The sequence below is a fragment of the Ascidiella aspersa genome, chromosome 4 (genome assembly GCF_963924565.1).
Source record: "Ascidiella aspersa chromosome 4, kaAscAspe10.2, whole genome shotgun sequence".
Taxonomy (NCBI): Eukaryota; Metazoa; Chordata; class Ascidiacea; order Phlebobranchia; family Ascidiidae; genus Ascidiella; species Ascidiella aspersa.
This window is the reverse complement of record NC_139450.1, coordinates 3,455,288-3,474,441: the sequence shown is the minus strand read 5'-3', so window position 1 is coordinate 3,474,441 and position 19,154 is coordinate 3,455,288. Positions and strand designations below refer to the sequence as shown.

Below are 19,154 nucleotides of genomic sequence, written 5' to 3'. Positions count from 1 at the left end.
TGCTTCGAACTTTCATGAAGCTAAAAACACAGACGCACACCTATCTGGCGTGTAGGCGTTGTCAGTGCTCCAGCCAATGGCTGGAGGCGGAGTCAGTCACTCGTTGCATTGCAGCACTTGGGCGTCTAACCATGCGAACGAAATCTGTCATTCTATAAAGCGGCCTCCGCTTTGCTTTACTATTGTTTTTATATCTATTTTGTGGCAGTGAACTTCGTCTGACGGGAAGCTGTTAATTTTCGTGAATCGACGTTTGTAGATCTTTTTGCCTTAAACATGCAGTTGTACGTGCACGTGGCTGATAAGTGTATAAGCGTGCCTTGCGCCGATGGATCGAAGGAAATTTCGTGGCTGCTGGCTGAAGTAAGAAAGAGAAGCAAGGAATTTAAACTGGCTCTGCCTGACAAGGTAATAAACAATAAGCCTCCAAAATGGCCCACCTTATATCACTATATAGTGTTTTACTTATCGATGTTAGGTTGTTTTTCGTGGTAAACCAAACCAAAAATAAATAAGCCAAGTCGAAAAAAATAAAACAACGGACAACAGTAAAATAGTATTTTGGGATATTTTAAGTTATATTAATTAATAAAATAGTGAGCCTAGGTACTCATTAATTATTGTGTTTGCGTGAAAATGCTTTAAACTTGTTTAAATTGTATTAAAATGGCCTTAAGTTTCCGTAACCATACTACATGATGTAATGCCAAATCAGCTAGTACTGCATCGTAAAGCTGTATTGGTTGATGAACAGGTTATTTTAAAGTTAATTTCCTACAATTTAAAAGGTATGTTCACCTAATAAGACAATAAAACGCTAAAATGGTCGAAATCCGACAAGCACAGCATGTATATTGTTATTGTTTGTTGGTAAATGAACGTGTAATTGCTATTTTAAGATCCTTCAATTGACAACAGTAGACGGCGGCATTTTGTACAGCAGCTCTGACGTAATTTCCGATGTTCTGAGCGACAAGCAGTTCGTTCGAATAAGTACGTATGCTGCTGTGACGTAATATGAACAGTGATTAATCATCATTATTTAATCTTAGTTTTTATAACATAGGTCATGGAGGTTGTTGTTAGACATAGAAGAAGTAGCAAAACCCCTACAGCACATCTACGTTAAAAATAAATAAACATTCATTCGCAACGTTCACAAAATGCTGGATTTTTTCTAGATAGACACTAACTATAGCCTCCAGCCATTATCTTAAAATTTATTTGAAACGTTCAAAAATGCTGCATTTTTTTTCTAGATTAGGCCCTGAAATTCATTTTACGTCTAACTATACAGCCTCCAGCCATTATCTTAAAACGTTCACAAAATGCTATATCAACTGCTGTATGGGCTTTTATATTCATTCTACGTAACTATATTGCACCCAGCCTTATCTTTAAATTTATTATAAACGTTCACAAAGTGTTACTTTTTCCCGTATGTGCTTTAATATTTAATCTACGGTACGTCTAATTACACCCTCCGGCCATTGTCTTAATATTTTTTAAACGTTCGCAAAACACTACATAATTATATAGTTGCTTTGATGTTTATTTTAACGTTTAATTTTCACTTCTAAAGCTGTGTCCATTCTTGTATATTCGTTCTACTTCTAAGTACAAACTCAAGCCATTCTCTTGAGATTTATTCAAAACGGTCACAAAATGCCACCTACTTGGTGTTGATCTAAATTTATTCCTGTTCGTTTTGCACAGAACTACCTGATCGTACAAGCTACAATGACGACCTTGACATTTACCACTTGACGAAAGAGATAAAGAAATCAGCGACGTATCCTTTATTGTCGCGTTGCAATTGTTAGGCTTATTTAACGCAGGGAGGTCAACAAACCTTTTCGTAAAGCGCCTAAAAGTTGTAATGATCAACAATCGCGCGCCAGATATAAAAATTTGCGTCCAATTTTGTCGACTTAGTTATATCGTTAAACGAAGGAAACATATACATTTATTTAACAACGCTTTTATTGAATTGCCGCCCAGTTTAAATTTAAACTTTTGTTAAAATTTAGTTCGGAATTGCGTCCGCAACATTCCAACTGTATTTTGTCTATATATGGACAAATGCTGCGACCCAACAACTTGTCTAATGAAACGTTTTAGGACAGGAGTTTTTAAACTTTTTTACCGCGGACCCCTATAAATAATTTTTTGGTTTGTGTGGTCCTGGGTTAAAGGAGGGGCCATAAGGTTTTGAATTAATCTTTTTTTTTAAATCATCCCATTTTAAATTAGACATTAAAATTTCTAATGTACCTTCAGTAACTTTCAAGGGGTCAACGGACCCCAGTTTAAAAAATTGTGTTCTGCGACTTGCTTTTATATGAAATAGCGTAAAATTGTCAAAATTTGGCCATAAACCATCATGCTTATTAGCCCAAGAAATTAAAAAAACGATAGGGTAAAAAATATTATACTTTTTAACTACGTGGGCCGAATTTGTTTTTATTAATAGCCTTGTTTATTTATCTATACGTTAATTTGTTTTATACGTGTTCATGCTTCTTGACACTAAACCAAACTGCAAACAAAAAGAATCAACACGCCAAAAATCAAGGTAAGCTTTTTACGATACAAAGCAGCGCAACTGAGTGACATTTTCCAGAGCTGCGAAGTCGGTTAAAAACAGCTCGAGTCCGACTCCAATTAAATAAATGAACCCGACTCCCAAGTCCCGAGTCTGAATCGGGCCAAAAAAATGAACCCCACCAGTCTGACTTCGACTCCGCAGCCCTGCTTACTGTGTCTGGTAAACTAAAGCTAATTAAGGCATGGATAGGATTTTCTTAATTTTTCGCTTTTTTGCTGGCAGCATGTGGTTGTACTTGATGGATCTTCGCTGACGACTGGCGTGTTATGGAGTCTTTCCGGGGGCGATTACAAAATAAAGGTAAGGCGACGTGTTTTAACGAGCACTGAATTGCCGTTCAAGCTATTGCGAAGTTTTAAGACGGAGTTGTGCGCTCTGTTGGCCATGGGCCTCTTTGTGGTAGTGTAACCTAAAAATATCAAATTTGATAGCGCCCCACCAACCCTAAGCCCTTAGGAATAAAAAAAATATATATTTCTAATAATAAAATGGAAAGTTTGTGAGTCGTCGGTCGTCAGCATGTTCGCGTTTTAGGAAGACACAGACAGCAACGTGGCTCATTTTGCTTCCTCTTAAGCGAGTCACCGGGCAAGTGGGTAAAATAGAAAGAAACTCGTGTGCTCCCAGACAAAATAAAAAATTGTTTCTTTCTATGAGAGAAAGTCGAGCATCTCAAGCGAGCGCCGTCGCAAACCGGTCACGGGTGAGCAGTTTTTAAACCATTTAAAAAACATCACACAACATTGGCGTTACGTGTTCACTAACACATTAAACACCTAATTTAATCAATTGCCATAAGCCGAATCTTAGAGTTCATTAGGTTATGTTACGAATTGATAAATAGAGTTTTAGAATACGCGTTTCAGCTTTCGTTTGCAAAACATTTTCTTCAGTTACATAGCAGCATTTTTTATGATGCAATATTTCTGTGTTATTGTGCGGGTAAAGCAATTCTTCGATTTAGTTGCACAATTCCTGAGTTTTTGTGCGTTCGCTCGCCGCGTTTTAAAATTGACATGTAACCTTTAATCTCGTAATCTAAAACTGTTAGTCTTGCGGGCGGTGTTCTCACGTTCTGCAAAACAAGCCACTTGTTTTGCTGGCGTCTGACTCCCGCTGCAAATTGGCTTTAGAATGGCCGCTGTAATTCCTAGCCATGTTTTTAGAGTGCCGGCCAGTCTTATTGGCCAAATATGACGTAACTTTCGTGTTCTTTTTCTTCCTACGTATTGGCTATATACATGTCGTTTCTAACGGCTTTGCGGCTTTCTCTAGAGAAGTATTTTGCGCAGTCTTAGTCGACAGTCGCTGCAATTACCTGACGGTGGTCTTTTACCGGATCACTGTGGGGTTTGTGTCCTGGCATTTTTTTCCCGGGTAAAACCGGATTTTTTGGCCAGTATAAATACTAAAACTATTACTTACATTTACACTGATATTAACACTTACACCAGCGTGGTCCAACTGCAAGCCCGTGGGCCAAAGAGTTCAGCTTTTTTGGCCCGCCAACTGATAGTCAACTTTGGTTCAATCTGGCAATATCACTTCAATTTTTGTTTTTGTAACTTTTTGTTGTTGAAATTATTTTATAACTACCGTAATTGAACACAGGTATACATTCCATAAAGTTAGTATATATGCCATAGACTATGTATAATTTGCCAGCAATAAGCCTAAGAATCGCAATTTAAAAACATTGGCCCGCAAGATAAAATAAACCTTGTTTTTGACCCGCGATGAAAAGAAGTTGACTTACACCGTACCTCCCTGACTTACACCATAACCAAAAAGGTAAAAATATCGACCTTCTGCCGACGCGCAGTTCAACTCTAGCTCTACCTCCAAGTGGCGGCACCGCCTCCCTTTGGGAAAATGGTTGTCCTGAGGACTGGGCTCGAACAATACTGACACTTCAGGCATTCCCGACCTACTTTTTGGTCAATGGGAAGAACAAGCCACTTAGACTTTACATTTCTTTTACATTTTACTTTCTTTGCTTTCTTTTAGTTAGCAAAAAAAAACAGTCGCTGCAATAGGCGGTGGCTGTCTGTCTCACATTAACTTTAAAATAAATATACGTTCACCAATGCTATTTGATAATGTTTCACCGCACACTGTAACAATATACTTGTCGCAGACTAGATCGGGACACAATCCCCAAAGTAGCTGCTAAGGATAGGAATGACTTTACTTTCTCGAGCAAGACGTTTATTGGACAGAACGACAATCAGTACACGGCAACTAACCACGCACACCAAGTGCTCGCATAAGGCTACAGCTTGTCTCTAACCAACGAGATTGCAAACCGTGCTCAAATGCGTCCGATTCTCTCGGTATCCACCCGACGAATCATATCAAAACGACACCACGCAATAGCAAACGAAATCGACACAAAGATATCACGCAGCGCCGAGAAAACCGAGGCTGCGAAATTCACACAATGTCCTATTCCTGAGGGGAAACCGTGGCGACGGGTAGCCGACCCAGACGGCAGTTCCCGCAGCCTAACACATTAGTTATGCTTCAAAGGGTTACAATAATTAAATTTGTGACATTTACCCCCTCTTAAAGACAATCCTTGCGATTGGCTAATTTAACGGAAAACAAATTTAAAGCGAAGTAAAAATAAAGTACAATACACACTTTAACCCAAGTTAACTTCGCGATGGCACACAGTAAATTTACAACACAAATTTCCAGCAAGAATTAAACAAACTGCAGTCCACACTTTACCCCAACTTAAGACGACTTTGCAATGTTTACATTTTAGCCAGACACAAATCTAAGAAAACCAGCAAAAACAAGACAAACATACTAGCAAATTCGCATACGAGAGACGAAATTTATCTCTCTTTAAAGCTGTCTTATGATACATACACGTCAAAGCACAAATTGTAAAGATCACAAAATGAAAAACAACAGACGAGAAAACATCGCATGCACATTTACAGTCGTTTAACTTTAAACAACTCTGGTCATCGCCATGACCCATTTTAACGCGCGCCGCTCAATTTTGTCTCTGTCCGGTGAGGGCCGCACATATTGCGCAACCGGTGACATGTCAAAGATCCTGTTGAGGTTGTTCGGCGTAATGACCTTGCTTCCAACGTGAACCACCTTCGAAAACGCCCGTAGACCTTCCGCAATGCACAAGACCTCCAGCTCCACGTCATCCTCAGAGTAAGAGGTGCAAAGTGTGACCCCGTTTCCTGCTTTTCGAACATAATCCGCTTCTACGCACTCCAATACCTTCGAATTGTCGGCTGCTTCTAATGATTCGAAGCCCAACTGAACGTCTTCAACCCTACGTTCGTTTGTCGCTTCTAAAGCCTCGCTGTACAACTGGGCGTCATCACAACGCCTTTCGTTTTCCGCTTCCGAAGCCTCGCTGTACAACTGGGCGTCGTCAGAACAACTTTCGTTTGACGTTTCCAATGCCTCGTTATACAACTGACCTTCCTCAGTAGAACTTTTCTCGGTCACTTTTCCGCCGACCAAGCTTCCCGAGTTGTCCTTGCTCAGCGCGGTAATTTCTTTGTTGTTCATCACATTTTTCGCGACAAGCGACGGATGCAAAGCGTCTGTGTATCGCATCCTTGTGTCACATATCCCTGTGGTAGGCACCTCTTCAAACGCTTCTGCTTGCTTGTCCACTTTGACTTGTCGATCTCCCCACTTTTGTTTCGTAGTCTTCTCTTGACTACCATCGGAAGTATCCGGCCTATTTTCTTTTTTCTTGAATTCGACCAGCTTTAATAGGACTGGGCTCCGATGCTCAAGTTGAGCTATTTCAACTTCCAACCGATTCATTTCTAACCGAAACTCGTTTTCTCTCCGAGCTTCTCTGGCCCGCCTTTCTTCGGCCGCTGCTTCGCGATCCAAGCGACGTTCTTCGCGTTCTGCGGCCTGCTGCACAAACTTCACCAGGTCATTACCTGTGAGTCCCATGCTCTTTCCTGCCTCGATTATCTGGTCCATTTCTACCACGTCTTGAAGAGGTCTCTAAGTCAAACCTTGTTTAAATCCCGGACGAGCCCCCAATTGTCGCAGACTAGATCGGGACACAATCCCCAAAGTAGCTGCTAAGGATAGGAATGACTTTACTTTCTCGAGCAAGACGTTTATTGGACAGAACGACAATCAGTACACGGCAACTAACCACGCACACCAAGTGCTCGCATAAGGCTACAGCTTGTCTCTAACCAACGAGATTGCAAACCGTGCTCAAATGCGTCGGATTCTCTCGGTATCCACCCGACGAATCATATCAAAACGACACCACGCAATAGCAAACGAAATCGACACAAAGATATCACGCAGCGCCGAGAAAACCGAGGCTGCGAAATTCACACAATGTCCTATTCCTGAGGGGAAACCGTGGCGACGGGTAGCCGACCCAGACGGCAGTTCCCGCAGCCTAACACATTAGTTATGCTTCAAAGGGTTACAATAATTAAATTTGTGACAATACTTTTGATTGGTATTTTAGTTGTGGTTTTGACAGGTAACATATTTAGCCAGAAACCTTTGCAAACCAGCAAGAACTCACGCGGTTGCGACCCGCCGGGCAACTGTGTGGGGCCAGGGGTCAGGCCCCAGTGCACATGTTGCGGTGGGGCGTAACGATTGGTTGCACGTTAACTCGTAAGGGCGGGCGTGCAACTTCTCGCAAAACCTCTTGACGAAACGGGTTAAATGTTTTCACATCAAATAAATACGTATATTAGTAATCATTATAAAAACTCATTTCAACCAACTTTTGTAAAAAAATTAATCTAAATTAAAGATACCCAGCAAAATAATGTTAAGTAGGAAACTCATTTTATCAACTTTTAATAAAAATTATAATAAAAACTAAACCAGTGGTTCATAACCTTTTGACCCTTGCGGATCGGTAGAAATAAAACGATCTATTTACAGACCTGTAATAAAAATTTCGAAAGCACGATTCTTTTCCTATAAAGACGGCTTGCCACCATTTTTGGCAACTGTAACTTATTTCCGCCGAGGGCTAATTAATAGAAACTCGTCCGATTGGCGAGTGCAGTTTCTAATTCTACACCAACCCTATCATGTTCAAAAAATGTCACAGATTTTTACAAACTTGCAATCATTTTTCACAGCCTCTTTATTGTGTTAAACAAAATAAGGAATGTGGAATAAATAAAAGTGGAATAAATATCTGTTCACAGAAAGATTATGTGTTCCAAGCATTATTTTTATACTTGCATGTGGTTTGTTTGGTAAGCAAATCGCTATGCTGACAACATTGTGCATATTGCCCCAAAATAAATCGCCACTGTCAAGAAACGCTAAATTCGCTGGATACCGTAACCTGTAAAGCGGTGACCTAAGCCTCGCTTTTCCCGCCATTGATTTCGAAGTTGAGTTTGGTGATATTGTGCTGTTGCGGATAGAATAGACTGAGGCGGTCCGGAACAAGCGATCGTACAGGCTCGGATTTTATCTGGCGACGGCCGGCCTGGTTTTCGTTCAGTTCTCTGAAAAATAAAGGTTTTCAAAATAACAGTTTATGTCAATTTGTCGGTGCTATGCAGCTGCAATTAGGTTTTGGTTGTAAATCTGCCTTAGTTTTAAATTAGGCTAGAAAGGTGCATTTGAAATAGTCCTGATATGTAGCCTACGCAAATTTAAAATTTTCTTCAAATTTTATCTAATGCGAAATTTACCTTCTTAACAACAACCATTTTCATCCTAAATGAATCCCACCTAAACAATTTATTCTTAAATTTTATATAAGGAGATGGTGGTTCAAAGCAAAGCGTTGTCTGGAAAAGCAACCACCATCTCATTCCCCGATATTGCCAAACATCCCTAATTCAAAAAATTGGTATTAAAACTAATTGCATTATACAATCTGTCAAATGATTTACTATCCAAAAATGAACGCCACAATTATGTGCTTTACCAAAATTTATTATTCAATGAATTTAAAATATGTTGAGCGGACCCATTAAAACTCCCTTACGGACCCCAGTTTTGAAACAACAACCAAAAAAGTTTTCTTTCGTTTCACCAGGTTTCGGCTGAAGCTGAACGTAAAGTTCGAGCATCAAGAAAGCTTCTGGACGAAATTGTTGAAGAAAATAAAGGTACTAGGCCTATAGGTTAAACATGGCTTTAATTTAACTTGATAAAAATCAATCTCAAAGCTAAAAAGGTCAAGTAAATTGACATCATTCCGATAAAGACGTTCCGATACCTAATTGTATCACCATAAGCACATTAACTGATCTTCATCAAGATGATGCCGATTTAGTCTTTTTGGATTTGAGCTTCGTACTCAAGCTGAATTTTAGATTCGTGCTTAGTGAACGTTTTTAGAACTTTCTAGAAACTGTGTTGTTTTCTTTAAAACTTTGAAGTAACTGCGTGTTTTTTAGATAAACGTTTTGTGTTATACTAAAACGCATAGAAAATTATCAAACATTTGCCATTTACATTCTTATGAATAAATTGTGATTTACACTAAATTAATTGTAAATAATTATGTAATTTTAGTTTAAATTTTATTTGATAATTTTCTGTTTTTCAAAATTAAGGAATTTCAGTTCTAATTTAATTCGATAAATAGTAAAAGATTTAAATCATATTTTCAACTTTTAAACCAATTTAAAAAAAATAATGTGCTTCAATTTTAACAATTGAAAATGATTTATGTTTCTAATTTAAAAAGGTACAATAAATCTGGTTGTCCAAATCTGCCTTGGATGTTTAATCTTTGTCTTGCTTTTTCCGCCTGTCTGGCAACTTGGCGTTTGTTTGAGACAACAATACAGCAATCAAACGCTTTATTCAACAATTCTAGCACCCTTTTAGTCGAGCGTAATTTGAAGTAGTCTGCGGTTTTTGTAAACCCACCCCATCTGAACTCCGAGTTCGCAAGACACGCACACTGAACGTAACAACCCTTACCTTGCCAAGCAATCCAAACCAGGGATGCTGTATCATATAAAGCAAGGGTATGCAATCCTTATTGCAGCCCATCACCTATAGTAACTTTTTACATTTGCTGCCCATGCCACAGTTTCATAAGTAAGTTCAGTTTAAGTCTTTTTTAGTTCAAATTATCATGCGCATAACGAAATTAGGTTAAAAAAACAGTAGCCTTAACACATTCTATTTCAGTCAGTTAAAGTTGGTATATTTACAAATGAAACATAATGCGTATATAGCAAGCCGTTTTCCGTGTTCCAAAAACAAAAAAATAAAACCTTTTCCAACCAATCGTAATTTATTAAAACGGTTACTCTTCTATTTTCAGCAGTAGAACACACAACGCAAAAATAAAATTTATTTCACACAAAACAAACACGTAGGCCTGCAGCACAAAAAACTCCAGCCTTTCTAAAAACAGTTTCAAAGCCCATTTAGAAGTAGGTGGCATTTTGAACGTTTCAGATAGAATATGCTTTCCATACTTCTATATGGGCTGTGGTACTCTTATTACCGGTACGGCTTACTACAACCTCCGCCCATTAAGGTTGGTTCACACCAGACGCGTTTTTCCCGCTTCTATAACCGAAATGCTCCAAAGAACAGTTATAATTTACAAATTTGATTTTTTTACCATTACAGTTGTATACGGTGTGTCCACTGGTTTCGGCAAGTTCGCGAGGGTCGTAATTCCACCAGAAGACCTCAAGCAACTGCAGGTCAACCTCATCGAGTCCCACAGCGCCGGTGTGGGGAACCCCCTGCCGCCCGAGAGAGCCCGCATGGTCCTGGCGCTCAGGATTAATGTGCTGTGCAAGGGCTACAGCGGAATCTCGCTGAAGAACCTCGGTACCCTGGTGGACGCTTTTAATGGTAATAATTAATGGTAATAGTGGGTGGAAATAAACAAAGAGAAGCTATGTGAATTAAATAAATTGTACTGTGTTCGCATTTTGATTAATTTAACACAAATTCTTTAACTCTGCTTTGAAATATCTCATTGACAGTCAATACAAAAGGGACATGTGTGTACGTGGTGTATGGATATAAAACGTGCATACATTTATACATGATCATCGGTCAATTATACGTCTTAGAAATATTAAAAATATCTTTTTTACCATTCGCACGGAAAAACCAGTATCCGGCATTTTTCCACGAATGCTAATAGTGGGTGGAACAAAAGCACGAGCAGTTAAATATTTTCTGTGTTTTTCGATCCACTATCAATGGCGAAGATCAAAAAGGCGCTTCGGCCGAACAAAATCATAAAAGCACTTATAATATATAATTTAGCGCTACCGGTACTTTTAGTTTTTCTAATAAATTGTCTCTAAAATGTGCAGGATTTCAAGCTTAAAAAATTGTATGCGATCAAATTTTATAATAGTTATCATTCATAGGCCAGAAATAACACAAATTGTAGTGCTATTTATGCTTACAACATCTAGGCTACTTGATATGTGTGAACTTAGCCGAGTGCATTCGTGTTCACCGAAGCGTTTAAATTGCTTTTTTCCTGTTTGCCCGACTGATTCTCTTTTTACGCGTTCGTGCTGCGACAAACATTATGTCGCAGTTACGAAACAAAATAAAATAATCCAATTTGACTTAACAAATAAATTTCCTCATACATAAACATTGCCACGATAAAAAACTTTTATTTGTTGTGTAAGGCATTACAACCGTTAGTTACAATATTCCGCCGACGTAAAAAAATAAATAAAAAACTCCAACATTTTCTCCACACCAGCGTCCTGTCTAGCAAACTTTAAAGCACAGTTTAACTACGAGTTTAAGGCTTAGTTTAACTGTAATTTGACCCACATTATTTCTCTTGTGTTCGTTTGTAGTCCAATTTACGTGTCTTAACGAATCTTTGAAAGTCTATTTGTAGCACGAAAACTGGATTCGACTTATTTTATATTTTTAAACATTACTCGTTATTTTGAACCTACTAAGCTTCGAGTTACAATATTCCAAAAATAACCACGAATTTACCATCTTATCTACACCAGCGTCATGTCTACCAATGATCCCAGACCAGGGAACAGTCGGGGCGAGTGGGGACCTTGCCCCCCTGTCCCACATCGCCCTGGGTCTGATGGGCAAGGGCAAGATGTGGTCGCCCTCTAGTGGTTGGTCTGACGCCAAATACGTCCTAGAAGCAAACGGGATTTCCCCTCTTGACTTGACACCCAAGGAAGGTGAGATTGTTTGTTGAAGATCAACTAATTGCAAAAAACGAAAGACAGCTTAACTATACATTATTGTTATCGTAACAAGGCTTTAAATTTTTTTAAATCTATGGCAAAAAGCCAATGACTATGGTATTTGGGGAGGTTTAAAATACTAAGCAAGGCAGATTAGGTAAGTTAACCTCATTTGTTAACCTACTTTTTTGGATTAATTTACTTTGCAAAGTAGAATAGCTGCATTATTGGATTGCAAATATTTGCTAAAAAAATATTTAAAAATAATAAAGTTTTGTTTCCAATACCTTTTTATTTATTTTCAACATAATGAGAAGGCACTGATACCAAAATGTGACCTACTTCTGTACGGGCTTTGATATTCTTATAACGTCTTAAAACAACCTCCAACCATTATGCTCCAAAATTAATATCGAATCGCTACCAATTTCACCAGACGAGTACCGATACTATCATTTACCGCTCAAACCAACCGAGTAACCTAAATCGACTTACTTCACATCACCCCAATACATTGCAGGTTTGGCGCTTATCAACGGCACCCAGTTCATTTGCGCCCTTGGCTCCGAGGCGACCGAACGGTCCCTGCGAATCGCTCAGCAGGCCGACGTGGTGGCCGCCCTGACCCTCGAGGCCCTTCAGGGAACCAGTCGTGCCTTTGACCCTGCAATCCACGAAGCGAGACCACACACTGGCCAGCTGGCCGTGGCCAAAAAAATGAGAGCCCTGCTTAACTATGGTGGAGAGAGATCCGAGATATCTAGTAGGTGGATCGGTTTGAGTTCGATTTTGCTTTGTCGGGTTTGGATTTTGTGTCTAGCTTTATTAACTTGATTATCGTTAAACAAGAAAATGCACCAAAAACTCAAGTGATGACAAAATATAAAGTTTGGTATTGCACCCGACAACATTTCAACTGTACTTTATCTTTGTTAGGAAGTTTATTTATTTCGGTTGCACTAATTTTCTATTTTTCCTTTTTTGTATTTTTCCAGCACGGTTGTTCGAAAGCTCGTCAACAGTTAAATACAATTAGCCAACAGTGTTACTTGCTTTTAGTTTTTTGAATAAGACAAATACGGCCCAGGTTGGAAAGTAAGGCCTGCGCGGGAGATTTATCGCGGTTTTCAGTATAGTACTCTTTTTTTTTACAAATAACATTATTACAGCCGCGCAAATTTGGGCAGAAATGTTATTACAGCCGCGCAATTTCAAGCTGCAGAATCGTCCCTCCCGCGCAAAATCCAAAGTTTCCAATTTGGAATACGGCTATCAAGCAAGATTAAAAGACCGATATACCACTTTTCCGCTTCGCAGACAACCACGCCAACTGTGGGCGAGTGCAGGACGCCTACACACTGCGATGCTGCCCTCAAGTGCACGGAATAGCGCACGACACCGTACATTTCGTCAAGGGGATCCTCGATGTGGAGTTGAACAGTGCCACCGACAACCCGGTACGCTATATTTACTAATCAAGATCAGTGTAAAGTGTAACAGTTTTAAATACAAAGAAATGCAAACCGCCAAAAAAGTGTACCTCACTCAAAGATCAATGTCAATAGCTTGATAATGAATCTCATACCCAAGATGTTACTCATGTATATTTCTTATTTGGAATTCTATAAAGGAACTAGACCGGGGTACGGTTGTTGTATATTTTGTCGGGGATATATTTTCAGGGCTTACTGTTTATTTTATTCCGTTATATATGGCGTTATTTACCTAGCTTACTTTTAAATATTATTAATTTCACTTTGGTTCGTGGTGTAGTATATACGCTGTTAAGGGCATATTACGTAGCAGGAATATCAAAGGCCATATAGGCATATATAGGAAGTGGTAACATTTTGAACGTTTCGAATATATAGACCAAATTTTACGACTTTGTCGAGTCGCGAGTCCTGCTTCGACTCTATGTATTTCATCTATTTACGTTACTAAAATAAGCTGGATATACCGCAATCCACTTATAGGGGTGTCATATATAATTCATCCACCCACGATACGTGGTTGAAAATATCCACTCTTTGATATTTTACCTTTGCAATTTAAATTTTTTTTCGGCGGACTCGGGACTCGTGTAGTCTTCCTCGAGTCCCCAGTCCGACTCCAGCAAAAAAAGAACGACTTCGTCGAGTGCAGGGTCCGACTTTGAATCCCTAGTTTTGACAACATTAGAGTTTTTCCAGATGGTGTTGATCGATCGTCATGAGACGATCTCAGGCGGCAACTTTCACGGCGAGTATCCTGCAAAAGCGCTCGACTTTCTTGCAATTGGCATCCACGAGCTCTCTTCAATCAGCGAGAGGAGGATTGAACGCCTTTGCAATCCAGGTAAAGCTATAAATTAAAAAAAAAATATTTCACGTTGGCTATGATTTTTGCCTGGCCTGTATTAGTACTACACACTGGCAGACGAAAGAATAACGAAGTGTTTTTTACCTGTTTCAGTTAAATATTTTTCGAGTTAAATTAAATATTACTAATTAAATTTTAGTTCGTGTGTAAATTATAAGCAACAAAAGTGTGGTTAAATTACCAAACCACGCGAGTTTGAAATATGTTAAAAAAATAAAGAAATCCTTTAAGTTCTGAAATGGTATATCTGTGACGGTGTCTTTTTCTTCAACTGTCAAACTAGAAAACGTGAAACTGACTTTGTATTTTTGAATTGTTCTACTGAACGTATTTGAAAATATATGACAAACACCTTCATAAACAGACTTTAATGAACATACTGTTGCTGTCAGGCATTGTATCAATTGTAAAGTTGTACTTCCGGCAGTTTTTTTTATTAAACTGACGTTTAAAAAACCTATACAGAAAATGTTTGTTGGGGTCGTAATATTGCAACTGAGCGAAAAAATATACTTAACAGAAAAAAATGTGTTCGTTGTGTGTTTTCTTTATTGTTTGACTGCTATATAGTTTTTTTCGCCCAGATGAAATATTCTATATACTTGCAGCTTACAGCGATCTGCCGGCCTTCCTGGTCCAAGACGGAGGTTTAAACTCTGGTTACATGATTCCACACTGCACAGCTGCCGCTCTGGTGTCCGAAAACAAGGTCCTCTGTCATCCCTCTTCAGTCGACTCGCTCTCAACCAGCGCTGGCCAGGAAGATCACGTTTCAATGGGAGGTTTCTCAGCCAGGAAGGTAAGTTACAGGGTTACAAACTAGTCATTTTGAAATGACTTAAGTAGCAGCCAAGTCATTTGTAAAACAACGTACGTCTAAGTCAAGTCTTTTTGAATAAACACCCAGTCAACTCCTAGTCCAAGTCATCAGTTGCGCAAGTCAAGTCTCCGTCAAGTCATAATTAGCGCAAGTCAACTTCAAGTTAATTCCTTGTCAAAGAATTAAAAAGTTAAACTACTAATGATTCCGATTATCAGCAATAACTCGAACTAAAAAATAGACGCAACATATAGCAAGCATACTATTTTATGTGTCCAAAATTTAGAATAAATACCTCAGTTTTAAATGAAAATTCTTAACGAGGACACATCTTTTATGTCCAAGGCATTTGTCCAAAAGACTTAAGTCAAGTCAAGACATTTGTCGAAACTAATTAAGTCAAGTCAGGCCATTTGAAAACAGTGACTTAAGTGCACTGAAGATAAGTCAAGGCATTTGTCCATATTACTTAAGTCAAGTCAAGACATTTGTCGATACTAATTAGGTCAAGTCAAGACTTTTGTCGATACTAATTGAGTCAAGCCAGGCCATTTGAAAACAGTGACTTGAGTGCACTTAAGTCAAGTCAAGTCAAGACATTTGTCCATACCACTTAAATCAAGTCAAGACATTTGTCGATATGGTTAGGTCTAGTCAAGACATTTAAAAACAGTGACTTAACCCTGCCTTCATCTTCTCAGGCTCTCAGCGTGGTGACTAACGTTGAAAGGGTGATTGCGATCGAACTTCTGTGCGCTTGTCAGGGAATTGACTTCCATCGACCTTTGAAGACAACAGAGGCACTTGAGGCGGTTCACAGCCTTGTCAGATCACACGTACCGTAAGTAGACATTTCCTAGTGGGGTCGCATGGATTTGCTGACTTAAAGAAACGAGCTTTCTGTTTTGCATACATTAATTTTAGGTTTTCATTCAACATATATTAGTTTTGTCAGGTTTCCATTGACATGCACTAGTTAGGTAGGTCTACCGTACCGTAAGTTAAATCTTTGTGGAGTCGAATGGCTCTGCTGAAGGGGCTTACAAACCCATTTCATATATAAGTTGGTTTTGTTCAGTTGTAGAACGCTAGGCTGTTACAAACGAAAGTAAGCAGGTCGTTCGCTAAATGACATTGTACAAGACCAATAATTTTCTCCACAGTTCTAACTGGGCTTAGGTTTGCTGAGTCGACTTCGGCCAAATGTGCCAATTTCGTCAAGTCCCTAATCATGCTACACCTCTATACAGATTGTAATCTACTGTAACTAAAATAAAGTGGATATTCGGCAATATACTCGTAGGGGTCTTATATAACTCCTGCATTTCCAATATACGTGGTTGGAAAATATTTAAATTTGTTAGCGTATGTTCACGTCGGACTGTGAATTTGGGTAGTCTTTCGTAGTCTGACTCCAGTCCCGAGTCCCACTCGGACTCCGCAGCCCTGATAAAAAACACTGCTTGCTCAATTACCTATACCAGGTACCAGAGCTTCACGAAGCACAGTTTGAGAACCACTGTTATATATGTATCACTTGTAGGGAAAATATAAAATACTTTTATGAGCAAACTTACTCCGTCAAACCCAAACTTTGACTCCGTAGCCCTGTCCATAACACCATTGCCCGCCTGTTTACAGAGTACTAGGTAGGCCTGCCATAGCGTCACGAAGCACAGTTTAAGAACCACTGTATTATATTTATCACTTGTAGGCAAAATATAAGACTTCTTAAAAGCAAACTTACTCCGCAGCCCTGATCGTAACACCACTTCTCGCCTAATTACAGAACCTACGACAAGGATCGCGTGCATTACGAAGACATCGAGGCGGTCGCTGAACTTCTGCGGCAAAATAAGATCTGGGAAGCCGTTGAGCCTTTCCTTAGACTTCCTGCTTTGCCGCTGGACCTCAGCCAATATTCCTGCTCGCCAACATCCAGCCAAATCCTTCCACATTCTCTCAGACAGGATCGTTAACAAATCAGAAGTCACTAAATCGATCCGACTACTTTCTATCGCTTTACGACGCGTTAAAATATCTTTCTTCTGCCGCCTTTAAGCTGGGCAGTAGAAGCCGCTGTTCTACTGGTAGATAACCTGAAGAACATTACGACAAATTCTGTGATCTCAAACCCAACCCTAACGCCAAAGCGATCTCATGTTTTAAAAATTATATGAGCCCAAGGCGAAAAGTATATCCTAATAACATTAAACCAAAGGCCTTTTTCTGTAAATTAAGACAGACGTCCTAAACACACAGTTTTACGCAAATTCCTGTTCTTATAGTTTATTTTACTGGGTATTGAATTTTTGTTCAGTACTCCGCTCTCCAAATTGCTTTTATCGCCCACTAAATAAGCACGAGAAGAATGCCGTGTTTAAGCCATATACTGCATAGATATACTATACTGGACTTGGCGGCTGAAAAATGAAGATTTTAACGCGGCTTGAAGCCATAAAAAGTAGTCCTATCGGTTAAGCCCTTTTGCAAGCGTAGCAACCAGTTTTACTGTAATTTCGTCGCTAATGCCTGAATTTGTACATAGCTTTCATATAACCACAACGTTGCGTTTAAATAGTAATGCTGATTGTACATGACTTGCAAAGTTCAAATTGCGCCAAAGCTGTATCAATAAGAGTTGTACATGATATTTTGCGACTAACATGGGCAAACAAACATGTATTGTATTGTATAATCGTACGATTGTGAAAAAACAATGCAAAAAAAAGTTTTGGTCAATTCGTATCTTGACATACAAAGGCTAAAATACTGACCAGTGATGCCAGCAGTTAGTTCTGTATTGTCAGGCCATACAGTTATCTGGCCCGAGATGGTCAGGCCATACAGTTATCTGGCCCGAGATGGTCAGGCCATACAGTTATCTGGCCCGAGATGGCCAGGCCTTACAGTTGTCCGGCCCACGTTAGTCAGGCATTACAGTTATCCGGCCAGCAAAAGTCAGGCCTTACAGTTATATGGCCAGCAAAGTTAGGCCTTACAGTTATCCAGCCCGCAATGGTCAGGCCTTACCAGTTATCAGGTCCGCAATGGTCAGGCCTTGCAGTTATCTGGCAAGCAAAAGTCAGACCTTACAGTTATCTGGCCCGCGATAGCCAAGCATTTTACAGTTATCCGGCCCGCGATGGTCAAGCATTTTACAGTTATCCGGCCCCCGATATTCAGGCGTTACAGTTATTCGGTCCGCGATGGTCAGACCTTACAGTTATCCGGCCCACCATGGTCAGACCTTACAGTTATTCGGTCCGCAATGGTCAGGCTATACAGTTATCCAGCCCGCGATGGTCAGTCCGTACAGTTATCTGGCCCGCGACCTAGCGTATAGCAAAAAAATCATTTTTGAAAAACCCGGTGATGGAAAGGCAGAAAGTGTGGATGCCAGCAAGTATTAAGGTATCGGTATTCAATAATATATTCTAAAATAAAAAAGGTTATTTTTACTTAAAAAAGTATAATGGATAATGAGCCGTTGGCCGGATTGAACAAAGTATTATGTTAATCACAATAAAGTTATTTCATTTACCTAAAAAATTGATCACCTGCACAAGAAGTAAAAACAAGTACTGTGATGATAGCTAGATCAATGCTCTTTAACCAAAATAACATGTTAATCGAGGTTGTAGAGCGCGATCGTCTGTATTTGTTATTTAACATGTTTGTTTTGCGTGTGCATTAGTAAAGTCTGTTTAAAATCGTTCCGTGTATTTCCTTTTCTCGTTTGCAGTTGTATTCGAAAATCGAAGTATACTATAAGAAATTTAGCGCTGTGAGATATTTTATTGAGAGCGAACTATGCTGAATTTTTCGAAATTACAGTAAATCCATAAGCGACCTGACTGTTGATAAAGAAACTTTTTATAGGTAATCGTTCAGTAGGCATCAGGTTTAAATCTTTTTAAAACAGCGTGCAACAAAAAAAACTGTCATTTTCTTTTAAAGTGATTTTGTGTTGTTCTATATTTTTGAGTATTCTATGATTCACAATGTGACGCATGATTGATCGTAAAATTGTGTTAAATAAAACCTAAACCAGTGAACTAAACCAAACGGTAAAAGCGAAAAAATTGCTGAAACATATTGTGATTAATTGCTTAAAAACTAAGCGTTTTTCAATAATAAACAGTTAAGGTCGCATATTTTATTTTTTGGGACAAAGCCTCGCGATGAAAATTTC

The 19,154-nt window shown here is 39.2% G+C and overlaps 1 protein-coding gene across 1 annotated transcript; it reads left to right on the top strand.

The window, feature by feature from the left end:
* The first annotated feature begins 143 nt into the window (after positions 1-143).
* LOC146146702 (histidine ammonia-lyase-like) lies at positions 144-17,671 on the top strand. The gene is made up of 15 exons (XM_083386974.1): positions 144-408; positions 900-1,012; positions 1,425-1,438; positions 1,717-1,792; positions 2,554-2,575; positions 2,831-2,908; positions 8,649-8,721; positions 10,208-10,438; positions 11,584-11,772; positions 12,299-12,541; positions 13,096-13,235; positions 13,971-14,115; positions 14,748-14,938; positions 15,661-15,800; positions 16,749-17,671. The coding sequence occupies exons 1-15, from the start codon at positions 277-279 to the stop codon at positions 16,936-16,938; spliced, it is 1,977 nt and encodes a 658-aa protein (XP_083243100.1). The 5' UTR covers positions 144-276; the 3' UTR covers positions 16,939-17,671.
* The last annotated feature ends 1,483 nt before the right edge of the window (positions 17,672-19,154 follow it).

Excerpts from the sequence above, each read along its gene's own strand:
- LOC146146702 (XM_083386974.1), top strand. The coding sequence starts at position 277 with ATGCAGTTGTACGTGCACGTGGCTGATAAGTGTATAAGCGTGCCTTGC. Across the intron at positions 409-899 it reads AACTGGCTCTGCCTGACAAG|ATCCTTCAATTGACAACAGT; the intron begins GTAATAAACAAT and ends TGCTATTTTAAG. Across the intron at positions 8,722-10,207 it reads AATTGTTGAAGAAAATAAAG|TTGTATACGGTGTGTCCACT; the intron begins GTACTAGGCCTA and ends TTACCATTACAG.